The 21,929-nt window shown below is 48.2% G+C and overlaps 1 protein-coding gene across 1 annotated transcript; it reads left to right on the plus strand.

The window, feature by feature from the left end:
• The first annotated feature begins 960 nt into the window (after positions 1-960).
• Positions 961-20,129, plus strand: ATP1B2 (ATPase Na+/K+ transporting subunit beta 2). Its single transcript, XM_053360644.1, has 7 exons — positions 961-1,272; positions 9,781-9,909; positions 11,636-11,740; positions 13,761-13,963; positions 15,564-15,620; positions 18,492-18,590; positions 19,954-20,129. The coding sequence occupies exons 1-7, from the start codon at positions 1,161-1,163 to the stop codon at positions 20,116-20,118; spliced, it is 870 nt and encodes a 289-aa protein (XP_053216619.1). The 5' UTR covers positions 961-1,160; the 3' UTR covers positions 20,119-20,129.
• Positions 20,130-21,929: the final 1,800 nt, after the last annotated feature.

Here is a 21,929-nt window from a genome sequence, read left to right on the forward strand (position 1 = left end):
AGATGTTAAACTGTTTTTATATTCAACAACTGCGGCCAGAGTATTGTTAGCCCAGAAATGGAAAGAAGAAGAAATTCCGACGAAAGAAGAATGGCAGAAGAAAATAATGGACTTTGCAGAATTGGACAAAATGACAGGAAGGATTCGAAACTTGCGGGACCAGAGATTCACAGAAGATTGGAAGAAGTATATGAACTATTTGAAGAGCAATTGTAACCAACAAATTACGCTAGTAGGACTACAAGAAGTTTTGTAAGGAGGAATATATGAAGTGCTACAAAATAGATAAAGAATAGAGATATTGGTTATGAGTTTTAAATGTAACAGGGAAAAATAAGAAATGCATACTAAGAGATTAGATGGGAACATTTTCAGACAGGACTGATGGAAGTCAGAAAAAATGAAATAAGATGTGAAAATATGTTTAATTACTGTTGAAATTGGCATTTAAAAAAAAACAACTAATTTTTTTAAAATAATATATATAAAAAGACAAGGAGACGGCAAAGTGGAAATGAGTTGGCCAACAGCAGTTCGGAAAGGTGGCAGGTAACGCCATGCCCATACGAAGGCAATAAACTCCGTGCAATGCAAAGGCAGCAAATTCCACGCAATGCAAATTTTAAAAAGCGCATTTTTCCCACCCACCCCTCTCTAATTGGGGGTTGACCCAAACCTAGCAGACCTGAGAAACTTGATGGGGGGGGAATCTCCCTCCCCTCCCCTCCCCCCTCCTCTCCTCCCCACCCCTCCCCCTCCCCAAACACCCTTCCCTCTCCAAATGGGGCTCAGCCCAACATCTCTTTCAAGAAAACCGCCCAGCCCCGATGGGAAAATCCTGAATGGGGAAAAGGGGGCGGAGGCGTCGCGCGTGCATATTCATGAGCAGGGGGCGGGGCAGGGCAGGAGGGGGCGGGGCCAGGGCAATAAATAGGAGCCCTCCCTCTCCGCCAGCCTCTTTCGCTTTGCACCAGAGGAGGAGGCGCTCTGAGCATCCTTGCAAAAGAGGACAGCTTAGTTTTTGCGCCTGCATCTCTCTCTCTCTCCTGCTTCCTTCTCCCTGGGCATCCTTGTTTTGCGGGGAGACCTCTGAAGACCCAGCCCCCTATTTCCTCCCTCTGCCCCTTGCCAGGATCTGACCCCCCCACTTTGAAGCCACCATGGCCGTCGAGAAGGAGAAGAAGACCTGCGGGCAAGTGATGACGGAGTGGAAGGAATTTATCTGGAACCCGCGCACGCATCAGTTTATGGGGCGCACCGGGAGCAGCTGGGGTGAGCCTGTCTTGTCTGGGTTTTTTGGGGGGGGCGCACGCAGGCAGGGAGTGTGGGGGGGCCTGATCCTGCATCTTGAGGCTGCCCGCCGCCTCCTCCTTCCCCAGGATTTAATGACAAGATAGTTCAAGGACTCCTAGCCAAGAGAGATTATTTAAAGGGGGAGATTAGTGGAGATGGGGGGGGGTAGAGAGAACAGGGCCACGGAAGGGATTATTTTAGGGATGGGGGGCGACTATAAGAGCCAAAAGCAAAGCTTTTTGGCTGAAAATCGGGGTCCCCTTCCTTGGAAAGGAGATTCTGGATATTCTCATTTTCTAACCTTGGTTTTTAAAAGAGGGGGGTGCTTTGGGGAGGGTTATGTAAGGGGGAGTTTTGTGATGGGGGGCGGTCTTTCTGGAGGGGGAAAATGGGAAATTTCTTTAATAGATCTGAGTCCTTTGGGGGGGGGGACTAGAAGAAAAAGAGGGGGTTGTGATGCGATCCTGGAAGGGGGGGGCATGCAGATATGGCGGACTGCTGGGGTGCCCCCCCGAAAAGGGAAACTGCAGACCTTGAGTAAAATAGGAAATGCAAGGGGGAAATTGGGTTTCATGTGGATTTTGTTTGGGGAGGGTGATTAATATGGTAAGGGCCCTTATGAAAAATTTCAGTAGGGGGTTATTAGGCATCTATGTTAAAAAAATCAAAAAAAAATCTATATATGTTATCAATTAGTATTTAGGGTGGAAGAAAAGCAGGGAGACTGGAATTAAAACAGGGCCCCACTTCTAAAATAATTCTCAATTTTTGAATTTGAAGGAGGGGGTGTGTGAGGTGATCTAAGTCCTTGATTGGCAGCCAAGGCTGTACCCCAAAAAGGAAAGGGGAAAAAAACCACATTGGGTTATTTACACCCTGGGCAAAGCACCCCCCCCAAAAAAAACCCCATCGCCACCCAGGCCATGAAGTGAAATTTGAAGGTGGATAAAACTGGATTTCCCCTGGGATCCTGTTCTGCATTTGTGGGGTAGAATGGAAAAGGGAGAGGATCTTGCCTTTGCAATGTTCTAGAAGGCAGGTTGATAAACAGGGGAGGGGGGGTATATGGTTCTTTGGTCAAAGATTGACCTCAAACACCCCCCCCAAAAAAACGCACACACAAACATAACCTACAAAATGGAGATATTAGACATGCACCGGTCATGAATGCAGGTGCAGAAGAGAATTAATGTTGGGGATCTCGCTGCAGTCTTTGAGAATTGGGAGGGGGGACAGCACCCCTTGGAGAAAGCAGATTGGGGGGGAAATGTGTGTGTGTGTATTTGACAGAGCTAAAAGACCCCCAGTTTGAAAAGAGAACAGAGCGTGGAGGCTGCCCAGGAAGCAAAATCATTATATGCTTTGAAGGAAAAAATTGGGGGAGCATTTGCTGTGTTTGGGGTGGAGAAAAAGTGGGGTGCCTACGGAGTCACTGCATCCCTGAAGATTGGGGGGGCGATCATTTGCTCAGGATGAAAGGCGATATTAAATGTGTGTAGAAAATGTGGCAGTAATGACAGAGTGGAATAGGCCTGAAAAATATATATATTTTTGTGGGGGGGGGGGCCTTATAGTCCCAGCGATCAGGTCCTGTATAGGGTCTGTGTCCCCCAAAAAGGGGCAGAGATTGTATGGGGCTTTCTGTTTCCTGATGTTCTTGTTTTTTGGGGGGGTTGACGGTGGGCTCTCTCCTCCCCCACCCCCCATTTTTAATATCGATTGATGCAGGGAAGAAGGTTGTTGTAGGCAACAGCAGAGGCCAGAGCAGCAGGAAAAGTAGGTCATTATTTTCCTTCTGTGGAGTTGGCTTGCGAGGCCCCCCCTCTCCCCCCCCCACCGCCTGCCCAGTCTGTCAACAAGCTCGCCCCCCCCCCAGTCTCCTGGCACCAGAGAGGAGGGGGCTTCGCCACAGCTCTGTCGCTTTGTCCTGCTTCGAAAAATAATCAGGCTTGCAAAACCGTTGATTAAAATGCCCCCCCCCGGCAAATGCTGATGTGCTTTCCTTGCTTCCCATCCTCTCTGTGTTGCGCCCCCCCTCCATAAAAACTAGATGTGTACCTAGATCTGCTTTGAGCAATGAACCCTCCCTTCCAATGGTGACCCCCTTGATCTGTGAGACAGTTGATTTATAGATCTTTCTATCTCCCTGCGACCCCCCCCCCCCCAGCAAGCTGACATTATGAGATTTCTTCTTCAAACCACCCGTGTAAATGTGGCCAGGCCTTTCTAGATCTCCCACTGCAGATTCTTGAATTCTCCCCTTTCCAGACTTTCTACCCCCCCCAAGTCTGTGTACCTCTTGATTCCCCCACCCCAATTGTACCCACCTTACTGGCATCCCCAAGTCGCCTTTTGGGGGGGGTGAGGATGGGATTGCAACAATATGTAGATGGCTGGGAAACTAGCTGGTGGTTTGAACTGGGAATGGGGCATCTGAATAATTTCTGGAGGGTGAGAGGGAATAAAATTTGGGGTGGGGGGTGGGGGTTGGAGAAGGACTTGCCTCCCCCGTTCGACAGAAGTCCAACCTTTGGGTCTGTCGCATTGCAACTCCTGGGGAACCTGGCAAGCTTTCCTTCTCCCTTGGAAACCTTGTTTGCCTGTGGGAAAATTCCTTTCCCCAAAGCTTGCAACCTCTCTGTCAGGCTCTGGCCCCCTCCTTGCAACCCCCCCACAAATCTGCCCCCTCCCTCCCTGCTTTTGTCAAATCCCACAAGTCTCCCACTCTCCTAAACTCGAATCTCTTGCAGTTTTCCTTGCCAGAAAATTGCAGCATCTGGTTCAACAGCAGCCTTTTTCCTGCTCTGTTTTATTTTATTTTTTTTGGGGGGGGTCATCCCCTTTGATTGCGAACCAAAGCTGCGTTGATAATCTGGTTCCCCCCTCCACCCCCCACCAATTTATTGCAATTTACGACTCTCTGCTTTTGTGCGCTCTTGAGACCCAGCGACTGTGCGGAGCGGTTTTGGGGGAACAAGACCGCCCCCCCCCCCGATCCTGGCTTGCATTTCACTGCAGAAAGCTGATGGCACCTCACCCCCGCTGCAGTAGCTGATCCTGATCCGGCGTGCGGGGGAAGGAAGGAAACCAGGCCAAGATCTGACAGCACTTTTTTTTGTGGAGGGGGGGGGTTCCATCTTGGCTCTGCTTGGGGTTCAGTTGCCTTTGGCACTGCGGAGCGAAGACGTTGGCAAATGGTGTGGAGAAGAGAGAGTTGGCGCAGCCTTTCGCCCTGTCTAATACAGTTGGAGGAGACATTGCTGCCTCGATTTCTCCATGGGGCAAAAGGCGGTCTTGTGGGGAGGGGGGCACCATTCCCACATACTTCTTTGGAAAAGCATTTTAGCAGCAGGTGAAAGGATGCAAGCTTCACTTGCGGGGTTTAGGGGGGAGAAGCAGTTATCTCCGTAATAAGGTGAGGGTTCAGGAACCTCATCGGTCACAGATATGCCCCCCATCCCATGCCAATGTCTGGGGGGGGGGAAATGGTACCCACTGGTGCTAGGAAGTGGAGGAAACATCAGCAGGAAGATGGGTTTTGGTGCAGAATGCAGGCAGTCAATATTGGAGACCCCCTAATATTGGGGTTCTCCTTAGGCAAAAGAGCAGGGATGGGTGAGCCTGAAAGAGTTATGGGGTCTTCTCTAGGGTGGAAACGAGGCCTGATATTTCAGCATTGGGTGGGGGAGAGAGACTCACACAGCAATTAATGGGTGCTCAGGATTTTAAGCTGAGATGTCTAGTTGTGGGTGTTTGGGGGGGGTGAAAAGGATATCGGGGGGGGGGACAGGGTAGGAGGCCTGATCTGTGGGGCTGGACATTTCTGGAACGAGAAGAAGGGCAGTGGGGGCTGGATTTGGCAGGATTTGGCCAAGCACGGGGAGGCCGGGAGGGGAGACGGGACAAAGCAGGCGCTTAAATCTCTAGCAAAGAGAGAGGGAACGTGAAGGAAGGGGGTAAAAGGGGGCAGCTTTTACATTGGGGGGCTGCCTGGGGAAAAAATGGATAATTTAGAGGGCGGAGGAAGAGACTGTGGATTCTTCGAGGGAGTGAAAAACCCCATCATTTTTGTAATCTAATTGTAATTTTGTAATCTCATTTCTTCTTGTGGGGAATATACAGGAATTTATTTATTTTTTTTGAGGGGGTGGGAGTTTTTTGGGTGGCAGGCAAAGCCAAACACCGAAAGGAGCAGCAGACGCATTTCTCACAAGAACGGCCAGGAATGGGGCTTCCACGTTCTGCCTTATATCCTGGGTTCTACAAAGGCTATAAATGCATTTTAAAAAAAATTTAAAGGCTGGGGATCTGGGGGTTGTGTGTGTGTTTTTGGGGGGTACGGGCGGAATGCCCCCTTGCTCCCCCTCTGTGGATGCCCATATTTCTTTTGCTATAAATGCCTGTGTGTTTTGGAGAGAGAGCAAGAACTCCAGACACAGCAAACAGGATTATCTCCTGTCTGTCAGCTCAGCTTTGGCCTTGCAAGGCCCAGAGGTTCTGGGGTTAATGTCTTGCAAGCTGCAGGTTTTCCAGCTTTACTGTCTCTCTGTGTGTGTCATTGGAGAGGGTGCTTCAGAAATGCACTTTATTACTTATTTATTGCACTGGCATCCCAACTCTCCTTTTTTTTTTTCTTCCTCCGGAGAGCTCATCGATTTCCCCCTATCCTCATTCAATTCCACAACATCCCTGCCAGGTAGGCTGGGCCCAGAACGACAGTGGCTGAACGGGGAGGGGATCTGAACCCTGCTCTTGAGTAGTCCGACTCTCTAACCACTACACCGCACTACTTGGTGCCTGTGGAGGTGATGGGATATCCAATTCCAGGCTTGACTCTTGAGTAACTTTAAGCATTGGCTAACACCCTGGGACGTGGGCTTGCCGATCAGAAGGTCAGCGGTTCGAATCTTCGCGACGGGGTGAGCTCCCGTCTTTCGGTCCCTGCTCATGCCAACCTAGCAGCTCGAAAGCACCTCAAAGTGCAAGTAGATAAATAGGTACCACTCCGGCGGGAAGGTAAACGGCGTTTCCGTGCGCTGCTCTGGTTTGCCAGAAGCGGCTTAGTCCTGCTGGCCACATGACCCGGAAGCTGGACGCCGGCTCCCTCGCCCAGTAAAGCGAGATGAGCGCCGCAACCCCAGAGTCGGCCACGACTGGACCTCATGGTCAGGGGTCCCTTTACTTTACTAACACCCTGGATGTGAGCTTTGCTCTGCCTTGTCTCCGTGCGTTGAAAAAACACCGCAGGATTTGTGTGAGGGTGACCCCTAGACCCCGCTGCCAGGAGCTGCTTATTTTAACACTCAGCTGGGGGGCAGGTTGTGCTGTGGGTTCTGGGGGGTGCAGCTGGAGTAAAAATTTGCCCTGAGATTTGCTGAGTTTGTTTCTTTGAATTGCCTGGCGAATTTCAAACATACAGGGATGTATTTTAAACAAAGCATTGGGCAGCTCTGATATTATCCTAACTGTCTCCATATTTTCGTACACAAGTTTGAGGCTCCTGCACACAAACACACAATGTTTCTGTCCCTCCTAGCCTCTGTTTACTTTCTGACTTGTGCCAAATTGTGTCTCTTGATGGTTCCTTCTGATAGCCTACTTATTCCATCTGCGTGGCCTACATTGAATGAAGGTGTTGCAACCTGGATCTGGGATTCCTGTGGGTTAGATTCTCTCGCCGGGTGGAGTGTCTAGCTAGTCACTTCCTCTTGGCCTCAGTTCCCCGATATGTGAAATGGCAACAGCGACCCAATTCAGTAAATTACACAGTAAACGGAGAGCTCCGCTGACCTGAGCTCGGAGTCATCTTTGGGATTAATGCAACTGCTTATTTCCACAAAGGGGCCTGTGCTCTGGAGGAGACCTAGGTGCATTGAGTAAATCCCGTGCGGGTCTAGAGAACAGCTTGGATACCACCTGGCTTTATATGTCAGGTCGAAGGCTTCACTTTGCAAGCCCACGGCCTGGACTCTGGGCTTTTTTCCTTCGCTGACTGGTTTGGGAGACTCTCCTTGTCTTAAATAATGAGATAAGGAACAGTTGGAAGTTAATAATAAAAAAAACCCCTGATCATTGGCTCCAGGGGGATTAAAAAAAACAACAACCCGGTTACTTTAATGTTCCACCATGTTGTCAGCAGTATTTTTACCTTCTGAGTCTTTGCAGCTAAGATTTATGCTACAAATTAGCAGAGTGGCTGTAAAGTTGACCACCTTTTGCACTTTTGGGGGGCTTCCAACTGATTATGAATATTTCCCCTCTTCCACCATGCATTTGCCTAATCTCCTTTTGAAGCCCCCCCCAAGTTGTTGGCCATCTTGTGGCAGGGAGTTCCATAGTTCAGCTATGCACTGTGAGATTAAGGGCCCTGCCCATTGCGAACGCCTTGTGCCTTCTCAAATTTGAGTGGTGCTGCCCCCCAACTCCTGCCACCCCACACTTTTTCCTCCCTAAAATGAAAGAATCCCAAAGATTTGAAAAACCGAATAGCATCACACTGGGAATCTGCGGATTTAGGGAGGTGAAAGTGCAGGGAAGCAGGAGGGAGGAGAACGAGGGTGAATTAAAGGAGACACAGATGGGTTCATAATCCACATTAAGCAGAAAGGTACCACTGAGGGAGAGCCACTGGGGCCGTAGTACAGGCTTCCTCCAACTCAGCCCTCCAGATGTTTTGAGACTAAAATTCCCCTCATCCCTGACCACTGGTCCTGCTAGCTAGGGATCATGGGAGTTGTAGGCCAAAAACATCTGGAGGGCTGAGTTTGAGGAAGGTAGGTTTGCCTAGCAGTAGAGGAGAGAGACATTTGGAGAGGAAGGGGATGATATTAGGGGCAGGTCTGCTTTGGCCGGTCATGGGACTTTTCAACGAAAAATATACAGTATTTACTCGAATCTGGGATTACAGGTTTGGGGCCTGGGAAGCATTCAAAACTTGCCTGGTGCATTTTGCCATCGGCCACTTGCGACCAAATTTAAATCTTCATTTTTAGACATTTTTGGTATCTCCTAGCCGGACCGGGAGATTATCGTAGAATTGGGGTCCCTGAGGGTCATCTAGCCCAACCCCCCGCCATGCAGGAGTCTTTCGTCCAACGTGGGGCTCGAATCCACAACCCTGAGATTAAGAGTTTCGAATCCACAACCCTGAGATTAAGAATCTCTTGCTGATCCTGGGACCTTTTGCAGATGCTGTACCCCTGGTCCTTTAGCATGCAACACGCTAAAGGAGTGTTAAAACATGCTAAAGGAGTATCAAAGATTTGGGGGGGGATTGGGGTTCAGTGCAGACCCCCTTTTTAATTCCCTGGCCCTAAAGCCTTCCTGCCATGGATAGCCCGGCTGCCCTCCTGCTGAACCTCGTGGGATATCTAGCGACTGTGCTGGGGGGGGGCCATCTCGGGTTTCCTTCGCTTCGTCAATCATCTAATTAAATTGGCACAACGCCCTAGCGAGGCAGGCAGGTGCTGCAGAGGAAAATTTCTGCATGGGCCAAAGACGTTACGGTTTCGTAGGCGTTTCAAAGGCAGGGCAGACATAAGGCGGTAGCAATTTGCAGGCTCTCTTTGTGGAGCAAGCTTTGTCGAACCGGCGCTCCTTTTGGGCTGTGAGACAGGTGTGCTGGCTGCGGTGGATGGGAGTTGTATTCCGAAATCGCCCTGTTTGGCTGGTGGCTGGTGGGAGTTGTAGTCAGGGATAGAAATGAGCTAGGCGCGTTTTGCGACTGCCGCGGGTCCAATTGTGACCGCTGGCTGACCGGTTGGCGACTGCAAAATGTCTTTTAGAGGAGGATTTGAAATATTTCACTTGAAGTTGTTTTTTCTATTTTATTTTAATAAATGTTACCAAAAAATGAATAGAAAAAAAGAAAGAAACAATACATAACTATACATAAAAACATTTTAAACATTTTTTTCTAGAATGCAAACTAGAAAAGAAGACAAAAGATAAAAGAAACAAACAAGAAAAGAAAAAATACTTTTCATAATAAACTTCATATGAAGTTGTTTTAATCTGGATTGTGTTATGTGACATTTTTGTGTGTTGTGAACCATTTTGAGACTTGTTCTTTAAAATATAAAGCAGTATAGAAATGAAATATAATAGTAATAATAATAATAATAATTAATAATAAAAATAAAATATTCCTTGAGATAACTCGCTGTGGCAACAAAAACCTAGCTTTAAGGTTTGCGATTAGCTTATATACCTGAGTTTCTAACACTGGTCGTAGTCCAAACTGGCAGTTCTGTGTGGAGGCTGGTGAGTCCCAATAGCCCTGGAGGGCACAGCAAAGGCTGTTCTACAATATTCATTTGCAGGCCTGTCTAAGAACAGCATCCCCTCTGGCAGAGGGGAGCATGAGGTGAGGATCTGATAAGAAAACAGAATGGGGGGCAGTCCTAATGGCTACAGTTTTTGGACCTCACTGCCTGACTTTCTTTCCTCAATTTAATCTATTTTTTCCCCTTCCTGCCCCACCTGCAGCTCTGATCCTACTGTTCTACCTGGTCTTCTACGGCTTCCTCACGGCCCTCTTCACCCTCACGATGTGGGTGATGCTGCAGACGGTGGACCAGTTCAACCCCAAATACCAGGACCGCCTCTCCATCCCAGGTGAGGCCTTGGCGCAAAGTCCCCACAGGCGGAAAGCGGGTGCAACAAAGAGAGGGGCTCTAGCCTGGAGTTCTCCCTGAGGTGTTAGCTTTCTGCTTGGAGGGTGGTTTTCCATAGCTGTCAACTTACAGATTTGAAAATAAGGGACCAGCAGCCTTGAAAATAAGGGATCAGCAGCCAAAATAAGGGATCAACAATTGCTTTGATGAAATACATATTTTGTTGCGTGCAAACGGCTTTAGATACCTATTAGGTCCATACATTACCATAGAGCATATATTCAACACACAAAAAAGCAACAATTTGTTGTTGACAAAGGACAGCTGGACATAGAAAGGGCCCCATTACCTTCAGTAGCTTATTTAAGGGACATCATCAATAAGGGGTAGCAGCGGGACATGGCGCTGGGATAAGGGACTGTCCCGCCAAATAAGGGACGCTTGACAGCTATGTGGTTTTCACATAAGTGGTGCTGTGTGGGATGGGGCATGTTTAAGTGGTTTTGCATGAGGCACTGGTGTCTAAAGAAGTGCCTGGCCTTCAAAGAATGGTAGAGTTGGAAGGGACCCCTGCGGTCATCTAGTCCAACCCCCCCCCGCCGCAATGCAGGAATCTCAGCTTTAGCACCCATGGCAGATGGCCAGCCAGCTTGCACTAGGAACTGCCCAGATGTGCAGAATCTGGCTAGGGTCATTCATTGAACTCTGGACATGCTCAGAGACGTGGGTGTTCTCAGGCTAAATGTCCCCCTGCCGCCCCACCAAAATAGAAAGGAAGGCTAACACTTCGAACTTAAAAGCTGGTTTTGAAAGTCGCTCCCTCTTGCATGGAGCCCTGGGAGGGGAAGTTGAAGCTGTTAAACGGGCTATTCTTGGCACTCTCACAAACTTTCAATCCCCAGGATCCTTTGGGGCAAGCCCTGGCCGTGTACAGGAATGTGTAAACCCAGTGTGGATATGCCCAGCTGCTTGCTAAACTGGCCCAAATTAGGAGCTCCCCACTGGTCTTTGACACAGATGAGGGGCTTGCTGGGGCCATCTAGTCTGACCCAGGATTTCTCCAAGGAGAGAACTAATAATAATAATAATTAATAAATTTTTATTTATACCCCACCCTTCCCAGTTCAGAAAACCAGGCTCAGGGTGGCTAACAACAAATTTATAACCCTTAATTGATGTAACAAAAACAGCATAAAATACAGTATAAAACGTGAATAACAATAAATTCAGAATTCAGAAATCAATTTAGGGGGGAAATCCATCCAATAAACATTAGATGATCACCAGGGCTAGCTGGCTATTTTAGTCCTATTTGGGCCAGCGAGGAGACCAGGGGAGAATTCGCTATGGGATCCCAGAGTGGGTAATCTTCATAAAAAGGGGAGGGGGGGAAGGAAGGGGAATAAAAGATCAGGCTAAGTTCAAGTTGAAAGCCAGGTGGAATAGCTCTGTCTCACAGGCCCAACGGAAGGAGGTTAAATCCTGAAGGGCCCTGGTCTCCTGGGACAGAGCATTCCACCAGGTTGGAGCCATCACTGAGAAGGCCCTGGCCCTGGTGGAGGATAGTCTGGCTTCCTTAGGCCCCGGGACCTCTAAACTGATTATTCATGGACCTTAAGGTCCTCTGCGGGGCAGACCAGGCAAGTTTCTGGTCCTCAGGGAGGAGTGTGGGCAGGCAGAGTTCTGAAATTCAACCGTTTCTCTTTTTCTCCCTCCCTGCCTCACAGGCGTGATGATTCGCCCCAAGACGGACGCGCTGGACATCACTTACAACATGAGCCAGACTGAATCCTGGGAGGAATACGTGAGGATGCTAAATAAGTTTTTGGAGGGTAAGTAAAATGGGGGAAGGAGGAACACCTTTCTCCTCCCCTCCCCAGCCTTTCTGCCTAATGATGCTAATTAACCACTTAATTGGGGAAGGAACGGCTGCACGCCCCCTTTTCCCAAGCTTCTGCAATGTTCCCTTTCTCGTCGCCGGATGTTGTTGGACTACAACTTCCATCATCCAGGGTCCTGGGAGGAATGGATGATGGGAGTTGTAGTCCAACACCACCTGGGGACCCAAGTTTCAGAGGGGCTGGGGCAAGCGTGCGCAGCTGAGGCCGCCTAGAGGTGGCAGGTGTGAAAAACGAGCTGGGCGCGTTAACCAGCGGAACTCCTTGCTGGGTGAAACTCCACGATGCCCTTTAAGCCAGGTTGCATATATCTGTATGATCACCTGCCTTCGGTTTCCTCCAAGGGGCTTTCCACTCTCTTATAAAATCAGACAAGATCTGAGCAGTGCAGGAAACTGCCCTGGACTCCAAGACAGTGTCCATCTAGGCCAGTGCTGTCTACACTGACTTTCCAGGTTTCAGACGAGAAACCAAACAATAAAATAGCCGCATAGAACAAGTGCATTTGCAAGTTGTTTAAAATAGCAAAATCCAAGTAAAAGGCTATCTTATTAAGTCTAGTTCCAGATTTGCCAAGCTTGTCTTGGAAATGACGGTTCCTCTGTATATCTAATAAAAGAATGCCAAATCTTATTAAAAGGTGTCTGGAGGACGCAGCCCTTGTCGAAATCTCAAATTGTGTGTCATTTTCTCCATTAGATCTGTATGCCAGAGCAATGCAAGGATAATGCTAACCTCTTCTGGAGGGTCATTATCAGGATTATAGCTGCATAATTTAGACGTGTGTGTGTGCTCTGCTTTTTAAAAAGGGTCTCGCTATAAAAACGCAGTGTGCTTTTTGGAGCTGGCGCTGCAAGCATTATTTAGCCCTTTTTGATCTGTGCTTCAGTAGACACTTGGACTGTCGATTCCCACTTGTTAGTGGATGGAGAACAGCTTCAAAGACACGGTTTCTGCACCACAAATAGCCCCCACCAAACCTCAGTCAGATTGAACCTGGGCTATTTGATCTGTCCCATCATGGTTTTTAAATTTCATATTATTCTGCGTACGGTGGTGCACCTGCAGTCCTTCCAGATGATGTTTTGCGGCCAGCCTTTATTTATTCGCCTCCCCCCATTTTTTACATGGGGAGATGTGGAGGCAGCCGGCCCTGTCTTGGATGTGTTTTTAAAAGGGAGTTTGGGGAAATATTAAATAAATACAATAACAACAATGGCCTACATTTGCGCTGATAAAATGAAAATCATGGGAACTGTAGTTTACCCCAATAGAACTACATTTCCCAGCGCCATCGGCAAACTACAGTTCCCAAGATTGGGTGGCTTTGGTATATGAGCTTTAAAAGAAGCTTGGGCCTGCCGCTCAACTCTTGGCCTAACCCCACAGGGTTGTTGTGAAGCATAAAGCAGGGCTCCTTGGAGGAAAAGTGAGATCAAATGTAAAAATAAACAAAACAGGTTTTTTTAAAAGTACCTGTTGCCCCAGAATTGCCTGCTGTGGAGTCTCAAAAGGGTCTTTCCCTTTGGAATATATGAAAAAGGATATAATGCAAAGCTGTGCGATAAAACCATGGCTATATAAACAGTATAATGAGAACGATTGGAAGTTTTAAGCATAAGTTTTTATTTGACGGATATGCTTTTGTATAAATTTTTGCCTTTTTCTTTTTATCTTTCCCCCCTTTTTCTTTTGTCTTGATTTTTCTTTCTGCATTTCTCTCTTTTATATTTACCTTCGTTGTAAATGATCATCTGTATTTGAAACTAATAAAGATTTACCACAAAAATAATAATCAAAAGGGTCTTTCCCTGCCCTGGACCTCCCCGGGAACTGGGTCAAGGAGATGCTCTGTCGCCAAGCTACGTTTTCCTCCTGCTGCGTCGCCGGGGGTTGGACTAGATGACCCCCGGGGTTCCCTTTCGAACTCTTAAGATTCCTCCTTCTCTTCTAGCTTATGACAATGCCAAGCAGGTGGCTAGCAACCGGGACTGCATCCCGGGGCAGTACAATGAGCAGGTGGACAACGGGGTGTTGAATTACCCGAAGACGGCGTGCCAGTTCAACCGCACCATGCTGGGTGACTGCTCGGGCCTCAACGACACCACTTATGGATACCGGGACGGGCGCCCCTGTATCCTCGTCAAGATGAACCGGGTAGGCTAAGAAGCCCTGACCCCTCTCTTGTCAGTTGAGGGTCTGTTCAGTCTGCAGAAGGGAATAATAACAGTTTATAATAATTTATTGGGACGCGGGTGGCGCTGTGGGTTAACCCACAGAGCCTAGGACTTGCCGATCAGAAGGTTGGCGGTTCGAATCCCCGTGACGGGGTGAGCTCCCGTTGCTCGGTCTCTGCTCCTGCCAAACGCAGTTCGAAAGCACGTCAAAGTGCAAGTAGATAAATAGGTACCACTCCGGCGGGAAGGTAAACAGCGTTTCCGTGCGCTGCTCTGGTTCGCCAGAAGCGGCTTAGTCACCTCCCCACCACCTCGGCCGTCCCTTCCACTGAAAACTACCCTGGCGAGCACGGGTTCGAGTTGGCGTTTGAGCCGTTGGGGACCGCCAAATCTGTCACCTGCACCGTACGGAGCTGGGCAGGGGGGTGGAAGTGGGGCATGGGAGATGATCTATTTTAAACAATAATAATGGGTTGGGCTACGTTGAGGGCCGGATTTAGGTTTGATGAGGCCCTAAGCATCTGAAGGCAGCCCTGTTTAGGGAAGTTTTTAATGTTTGATGTTTTATCATGTTTTTAATATTCTGTTGGGATGCGGGTGGTGCTGTGGGTTAAACCACAGAGCCTAGGACTTGCCGATCAGAAGGTCGGCGGTTCGAATCCCTGCAATGACGGGGTGAGCTCCCGTTGCTCGGTCCCTGCTCCTGCCAACCTAGCAGTTCGAAAGCACGTCAAAGTGCAAGTAGATAAATAGGTACCACTCTGGCGGGAAGGTAAACGGCGTTTCCGTGTGCTGCTCTGGTTCGCCAGAAGCGGCTCAGTCATGCCGGCCACATGACCCGGAAGCTGTACGCCGGCTCCCTCGGCCAGTAAAGCGAGATGAGCGCCGCAACCCCAGAGTCGGCCACGACTGGACCTAATGGTCAGGGGTCCCCTTTACCTTTACCTTATAATAATTTATTACCTATACCCCGCCGATCTGGTCGTGCCTCCCCAGCCACTCTGGGCAGCTCCCAGCAGAAGATTAAAAACGTAATAAAAGACTTTAGTTTTTCATTATTTCCTCATGCTCCCCGAGGGCAGGCCTGAACCGATGGATCCAAACGGCAGAAAAGGAGAACTAAATATTTGGGAGACAGTGGAACAGACTCCCTTGGAAGGGGGCAGCCCAGGCAAGAGCTGAGAATTGCGAGCCCTACATCCGAGGATTAGAAGGAGAGGTCGCAGGAGCACATAAAAACCTCAGGCTGCCTAACCTTTTCTTCTGCGGAGATGGGAGGAATTCTGTTGCTGATTCTGTTGAATTGCAGCCTTCACCGACCCGGTGATTTTGAACTATAACTCCCATGGGAGTTGTAGCGCGGAACCACCGGACGGCACCAAGTCGGTGAAGGCTGGTGTTTTGAAAGCAGAAGCGCCAGCCTTTCCCTGCCAATGCCACCCCGTCTTTTTGCAGATGGTGGTGTCGTCCCCCCCCCCCCCCCGTCCAGCTCAGTTAATTTTTTGTGGGGCGGGGAGGGCAGAGTGAGAGCCACTTGGAGGTCCTGAACCCTTTTCTCCCCCCGTCTTGTCTCTCGGCAGGTCATCAAGTTCTACGCGGGAGACGGCAAGCCCATCAACGTCTCTTGCCTGTCAAAGGTAAAAGCCTCTGATCTGCCACTGCTCTGCTGATTTTTGTCTCTCTCTCCTTCTCTTCTTTCTTGGTTTTTTCTTTCTTGTTCTTTTTCATTCCATTTCATTAACGCTCCACTTTCCCCTCTCCTCCTCTTCCTCCTTGTCTCTTTCAAAAAAAAATATTCTGTGCATTCAGAGACCCCGGTCTAAGCACGAGGTAAGGTCTTGCCAAAGCATTAGAAGATGAATCTAGAACTATGTAGGGAGATGTCCTTTAGCGGATCCTAGAACCCCGACAGCTTTTGCTTCCTGCTCTTCCTGCAACGCTTCAGGATATAGGGGTAGAGAACCCATATCGGGGGCCGATCGCCTCTGGCCCGCAAAAGTAGCCTTGCCCTTTGGAAGAACCCAGCAGTCCACATTCCCGGCTAGATTCCCACTCGCCTCCTCTTGCGCAAAACACTTTTGTGCTTGGAAGAAGTTGCTGCAAACCTTCCTGTCCCACAATACCTCGTTGGAAGTTTCAGGCTGGGTCAAAGGAAGAACTTCTTTATGCAGAGCAGAGTTAACCAGTGGAACTCCCTGCCACTGGAGGTGCAGGGATGGCTGCAGGGATCAGGCAAATTCCTGGAGGAGGAGAGGGTTATGTGTGGCTCCCAGCCAAGGTGGCGATGTTCTCCCATCACAATTGGAGGCAGTGTTGCTTCAGAATACCAGTTGCTGGAAAATGTGGAGGGGAGGATCTTGCGTTCGAATCCTGCTTCCAGACATCCCCCTAATGGGCATCTAGGTGGCCACTGTGAGAACAGGGTAATGGACTAGATGGGCCACAGGCCTGTTCCTGCAATTTTGTCTTCTATCCCCCAACTCGAACTTCTTTGTTGCAATGTGAATAACCCGCAAAAGTATTAATATCAATAGGGGAGACATTCTCCCCTGGCCCTAGCTATGAATATTGTAGAATTCTGTTGGGGTGTCCCCTTTTTCATGTTTAGCAGGGCTAAATCCATATTGGTTGGGATTTTTTTTGAAAATATCTCCAAGGACACTTCACAGCCTCCTGTGAAAGAATAATACTAAAATAAATAAATAATTGTAATCATAATATTTTCTTGTACCCTGCCCATGCGACTGGGTTCCCTCAGCCACTCTAGTTTGTTAGGGCTGGGGGGTTATTTAAAAATGTTGATTTGTTAGCCTCTAAATTCATTGAACATTGCTATATAGGGGTCACAAAATCACGTATAAACATTTCTCCAGGTCAGTTCCATCATTTGGTATCCCGATAGACATCGGGATAGCTAGCCTACCAAGGGATTGCTCAAAAAAACCACCCAAGCGATATTTAACAGCTTTGACGATGCATTTAAATACTGCTTGTCATGAAGTTAAGAACATGGAGAACTGCCTTGTTAAGTTCATGAGCATGAGTCCATCTGGTTCAGTGCTGGCAGTGGCCACCCTGAGATTTCTGAAAAGGGCCTTTCCCCCAGCTTTACCTTCAGATCCAGTCGGAAATCGAATTCGGGACTTTTTGTATGCAAAGTAGATGCTCTCCCACTCAGCCACTTTACTTTGTTTACCTCTTGCCTCCTGCAGTAGTTTTTCCCTTTGTGAGTAATCGGGGCAGCGCATACCCTTCTGAAAAACCAGTTCGAACTCTTGCGCCAAGGGATGTTGAAATTTGCCGCGCCTTCATGTTAAGCAATGTCGAACGATTTCCTTGTTTTTGCAATACGAGGAAGAGGCGGAGAGGTAGTCCGGGTTCTGAGTACCTTTTCCCTTTCCCTATCAAATCATGGCTCAACCGCCAGCGCCCAGCTTCTGAGATCTGTCACCAGACTTGCATTCAGGTTCATCTTCACAGCCTCTTGTTGAATTTATGAAAGCTGGAGCTTCCAGATGTCTTTGGTTTGAGTGTACAATTCAGATTTCCGGATGGTGCTAGATCACAGTGTTTTTTCTAAAACACACACACCGTTTTGCTGATTTTTCCAAAAGAGAAGAAATTTACACCAAGAATATCATTTGATTTCCCTCTTACTCCCCTCCCCGCTTCCCTAACAAAACTTGAAGTTGTCCCGTCATCGTAAAGTAATATAGTGGTACCTCTGTTTGCGAACTGGATCCGTTCCGGAGGCCCGTTCGCAACATGAAAAGAGCGCAACCTGAAGCACCATATCTGCACATATACGCAGTGCGATTTGGCGCTTCTGCGCATGCGCAAAGCGTAATTTAGCATTTGTGCGCATGCGCGAGCGGCGGAACCCAGAAGTAAGCCTTTCCAGTACTTCCGGGGTGTAACCTGAAAGAGCGTAACGTGAGGTATGCCTGTACAGAGATAGTGTAAGAAAAGGATCACAGTCGTGTGAAATACAGTCTTGATAGCCCTTGGTTTTGTTTGTTCCTCTTACGTTTTTTGTAAAAATGGCTGTCTCCCTCCTCTGTTCATTTAGCCTTTCCTTTGTTCACTTTATTTTCTTCTTTGTCTCTCCACGCGTTCACTCTGTCTTCTTCTTCTACGTTTCTGTCTTCAGAAGAAAAAAAACCCTAAGGAAGATCTCATAGTAAGGACAACGTTGGGTGCGGTTTGGGAAAAGCGGGGGCAGGGGGGGCGGCCTTGGAGGCTATGTCTTAGTGGGAGGGGAGATTTTTGATAATTGAATGCACATAGCGGATGGCAGAAGAGTTGAATGGGGCAGCGAGCGAGGACCGGGAGTGGGGGGCAGAATGACCACTGGCGTAGCCAGCCATTAGGAAAGGGAGATATCACAGTTAGTGAAAGTGAGTTTGGAATAGTGAGAGGTGAATGGGGGTGGCATGTTGCTAGCCGCATGTCAGGGAGGGGGGGAGGGATAAAATATGTTTTGACACCCGTCTTTTCTCCTCCCACAGAAAGAGGAGGATGCCCAGAAACTGGGGGAGATAGCGATGTTCCCTCCCAATGGAAACATTGACCTAATGTACTTTCCTTATTACGGCAAAAAAATCCATGTAAGTATTGCACATTCCCCAAGCCTTTTCTTTCCTCCTCTTCAACCCAAAAGTGTGTTTCTTGGGGCCATCTTTTGCTAAAGGGAAAGGACCCCTGACAGTTAAGTCCAGTCATAAACAGCTCTGGGGTTGCAGCGCTCATCTCGCTTTACTGGCCAAGGGAGCCGGCGTTTGTCCGCAGACAGTTTTTCCGGGTCATGTGGCCAGCATGACTAAGCCGCTTCTGGCGAAACCAGAGCAGCACACAGAAACGCCGTTTACCTTCCTGCCAGAGCAGTACCTATTTATCTACTTGCACTTTGACGTGCTTTCAAACTGCTAGGTTGGCAGGAGCTGGGACCGAGCAACGGGAGGTCACCCTGTTGTGGGGATTCGAACCGCCAATCTTCCAATCGGCAAGCCCTAGGCTCAGTGGTTTAGACCACAGCGCCACCCGCGTCCCGCCATCGTTTACTAAAGGGATGTACAAAGGTTGGGTGGGAGGGAGCAGGCTTTGACTAAACATTTATTGTTCCAAAGTTGAAAGTGGAGGGGCATTAAACCCCGAAATAGGAGGAAGCTTTCCAAGTATTCGGCCATCATATTCAACAATCCGTTTGCAATATTATATTTCAGCTGGACCGTCGCATATCGCGTTCTTTATTTCTATAGTCCTACATACCATTTTGACTCAATTGCTCCGGCTCACGTTGTTGCGGGATGTGTGATTTCCGTTGTATATTTTGCCGTTCCTGTGGCTCGTAAACCGCTTCGTAGATAGCAGTACAGAAAGGCTTTGTAAAAATTAAAAACGAAATGGGAGCAAAGTTAAAGTCTAAAGCATGGGTAGGCAAATTATCTGGCCCAATCGCCTTCTCAATCTGGCCCAAGCACGGTCCGGGAATCAGCGTGTTTTTACATGAGTAAAATGTGTCCTTTTATTTGAAACGCATCCCTGGGTTATTTGTGGGGCATAGGAATTCTTTCAAATATTTTTTTCTTCAAAATATAGTCTGGCCCCCACAAGTTCTGAGGGACAGTGGACCGGCCCCCTGCTGAAAAAGTTTGCTGACCAGTCTCTCCAGTATTTAGCAGCTAGGCAAGAAATAAAAATCAAGATGAATTCAGTTTTTTTAAAAAATCAGTTTGTGGTTTAGCAAGCTAGGGGTTTTTCGGCGCTGAAATTTTCGGTAGATTTGGAAGCCGCTCGCAAGTCGGACCTCTTAACTTTTGCAAGGACATTTCGGGCTGCTGCTTTAATCCGAGCGCAAAAGTTGCGTTAAGTGTTTTTGGAGGAAGAGTGAGAGATTTGGGGGATGCGAGACGAGATCCATGGGTTGGTTCCCTGGCTGATTTTGCAACTCGGTCTCCCCCAATTCTGCAGGTGAACTACACGCAGCCCGTCGTGGCCGTCAAATTCCTCAACCTCACGTTCAACTACGACCACCACATCGAGTGCAGGGTCAACGCCGCCAACGTCAACACGAACGATGAGCGGGACAAGTTTGCCGGCCGCGTGGCTTTCAAGATCCGGGTCAACAAAGAATGATAGCGTCCCCCCGAAAAATCCTCGGTCCGTCCTCCCCTCCGCCCCACCCCCTTGCACCCCAGCACCCTAAAATAAGAAAAGAAAGCTAACTTTTTTCTTCCATGTTCAGAAGAGGGTGGCGCATTGATGTTGAAGGAAGAGCAAGGTGGTTGTGGGGTGAAGGGGGGGCACCCCACTTCTGCACATCCTTAACCGTTGCTAGACAATCCCCGAACCCCAAAATCGAAAGCTTTGCTTCTTCCACCTGCACCCCTTCATCTGGCCCGCATTCGCCCCCTTTACCTCTCTCGAAATATTTGGGAATGCTGCTTTGGCTCGTTCTAACGACATTTTTTTCTCCCCCTTCTTGCCCCACATATGTGGGGAGCTCAGAGGCTGTGATCCCCCCCAAGCCCAGGTCCCACGAATCTCCCCCCCCTTTCCCATCCCGGAGATATTTCCTAATATAATAATAAATGTATATAGATATTTTTTATATATATTAAAAATTAAGGTACTGCTGAGTCCTCCGTATTTTCATCCTTTTCCAGAGCTCTTTTCCTTCCCTCTCCTCTCACCCCTCGCCATCTTTTCTACCAGTTTCGCTCCTGCCACGAAACCCTTGTTATGAAAATGGCTATCGGGGGCTCCTTGGCCCTATGGGGGTTAGCGGTGGGCCATCTTGGTTCCTAATTTGGGGGGAATTGCTGCGGTTTGGGGCCTCCGACTGTTGACCGTTGGGAAGCCATTTTGTCTCAGCCGCTCCGGAAGCTTCCGGCGGCCATGACTGCGCGGACGAACGTCAAAATATGCGTTAAACATGGGGTTTTTTTTGAGGGTGTGTGTTGCTGCGCTCTCTAAATACACTTAAGGAAGGATTAAACCCAATTATTCCCTCAGAATCTTGGCCACCGAGCGAAATGGCTGCACTCTCTCAGTTCTGCATGATGGACAAAATGGCCGCCGCTCTGTTTTTGGATGGCAGCCATTTTGCTGCTGGCCGGTCCTCTCAGTAAATCAGTAAACCCTTCTTCCCGGTTTTAGAAAGCGCAGAATCTGTGGCAACCGTCCAAAACGGCTTCAGGGGTTGAAGCGTCTCCGTTCCTCCCCTTACTACTTTTGACTTCTGTGTGGGAATAGCTTGCCATCTCTCTCTTGACTTGCAAGCAGCTCTTTTTTTAAAAAAATGGCAGACAAAAGGCTTTTTTTGGGCATGGCGGCTGTTCTGACTCCCTCGCAGAGGAAACGGTTGTGGCGGCTGTGAAAAACGAAGCTTGTCAGTCTTAATTGTCTCACCCCGCCATCCCTCTTTTATTCCCTCTCTCTCTCTCTCTTCTAAATAGGATCTACTCTGACCCTGTTCGTCCTTTAGTGTACAGTTGTTTTAATCTGTTATAATAGTGGCACACATTGCACTAAGATGATGATAGAAAAGAAATTTTAAAAAACGAAACAAAACCACTGGTTCTGCCATAGTTGAGGGGGAAATATTGACTGAACCCAATAATGCCTCTTTAGTCACTTTAATTAACCGATGGAGTTTTTTTTAATTATTTTTGTTTTCTCTTAGATTCTCGCTTGCCTCACCTCTCACTTCCCGTTTAATATTTATCGGAAGAACAGAAGTGTTGTTTTAAAACGAAAGCAAACTTTAATTTTTTGGCAATGGGTGTTTTTTTTATTTTAAAAAAAACCCTCCCTTGCTTCTTGTTTTTTCAATAGTTATTAAATTTCACCCCTTTCACCTCTTTTAAGGCTTGCATCGAAGTCTATTATTACGTGTATGAATGGAAGACATAACTTAAAAATCTTTGGCTTTTTAACTCTTTTGT

The sequence above is a fragment of the Podarcis raffonei genome, chromosome 13, assembly GCF_027172205.1.
Source record: "Podarcis raffonei isolate rPodRaf1 chromosome 13, rPodRaf1.pri, whole genome shotgun sequence".
Taxonomy (NCBI): Eukaryota; Metazoa; Chordata; class Lepidosauria; order Squamata; family Lacertidae; genus Podarcis; species Podarcis raffonei.

What these genes read in the sequence shown, in the direction of transcription:
- ATP1B2 (XM_053360644.1), top strand. Translation starts at nt 1,161, where the DNA reads ATGGCCGTCGAGAAGGAGAAGAAGACCTGCGGGCAAGTGATGACGGAG. An exon ending in GCTAAATAAGTTTTTGGAGG is followed by an intron (nt 11,741 to 13,760) that starts GTAAGTAAAATG and finishes CTTCTCTTCTAG; the next exon opens with CTTATGACAATGCCAAGCAG. An exon ending in ACGTCTCTTGCCTGTCAAAG is followed by an intron (nt 15,621 to 18,491) that starts GTAAAAGCCTCT and finishes CTCCTCCCACAG; the next exon opens with AAAGAGGAGGATGCCCAGAA.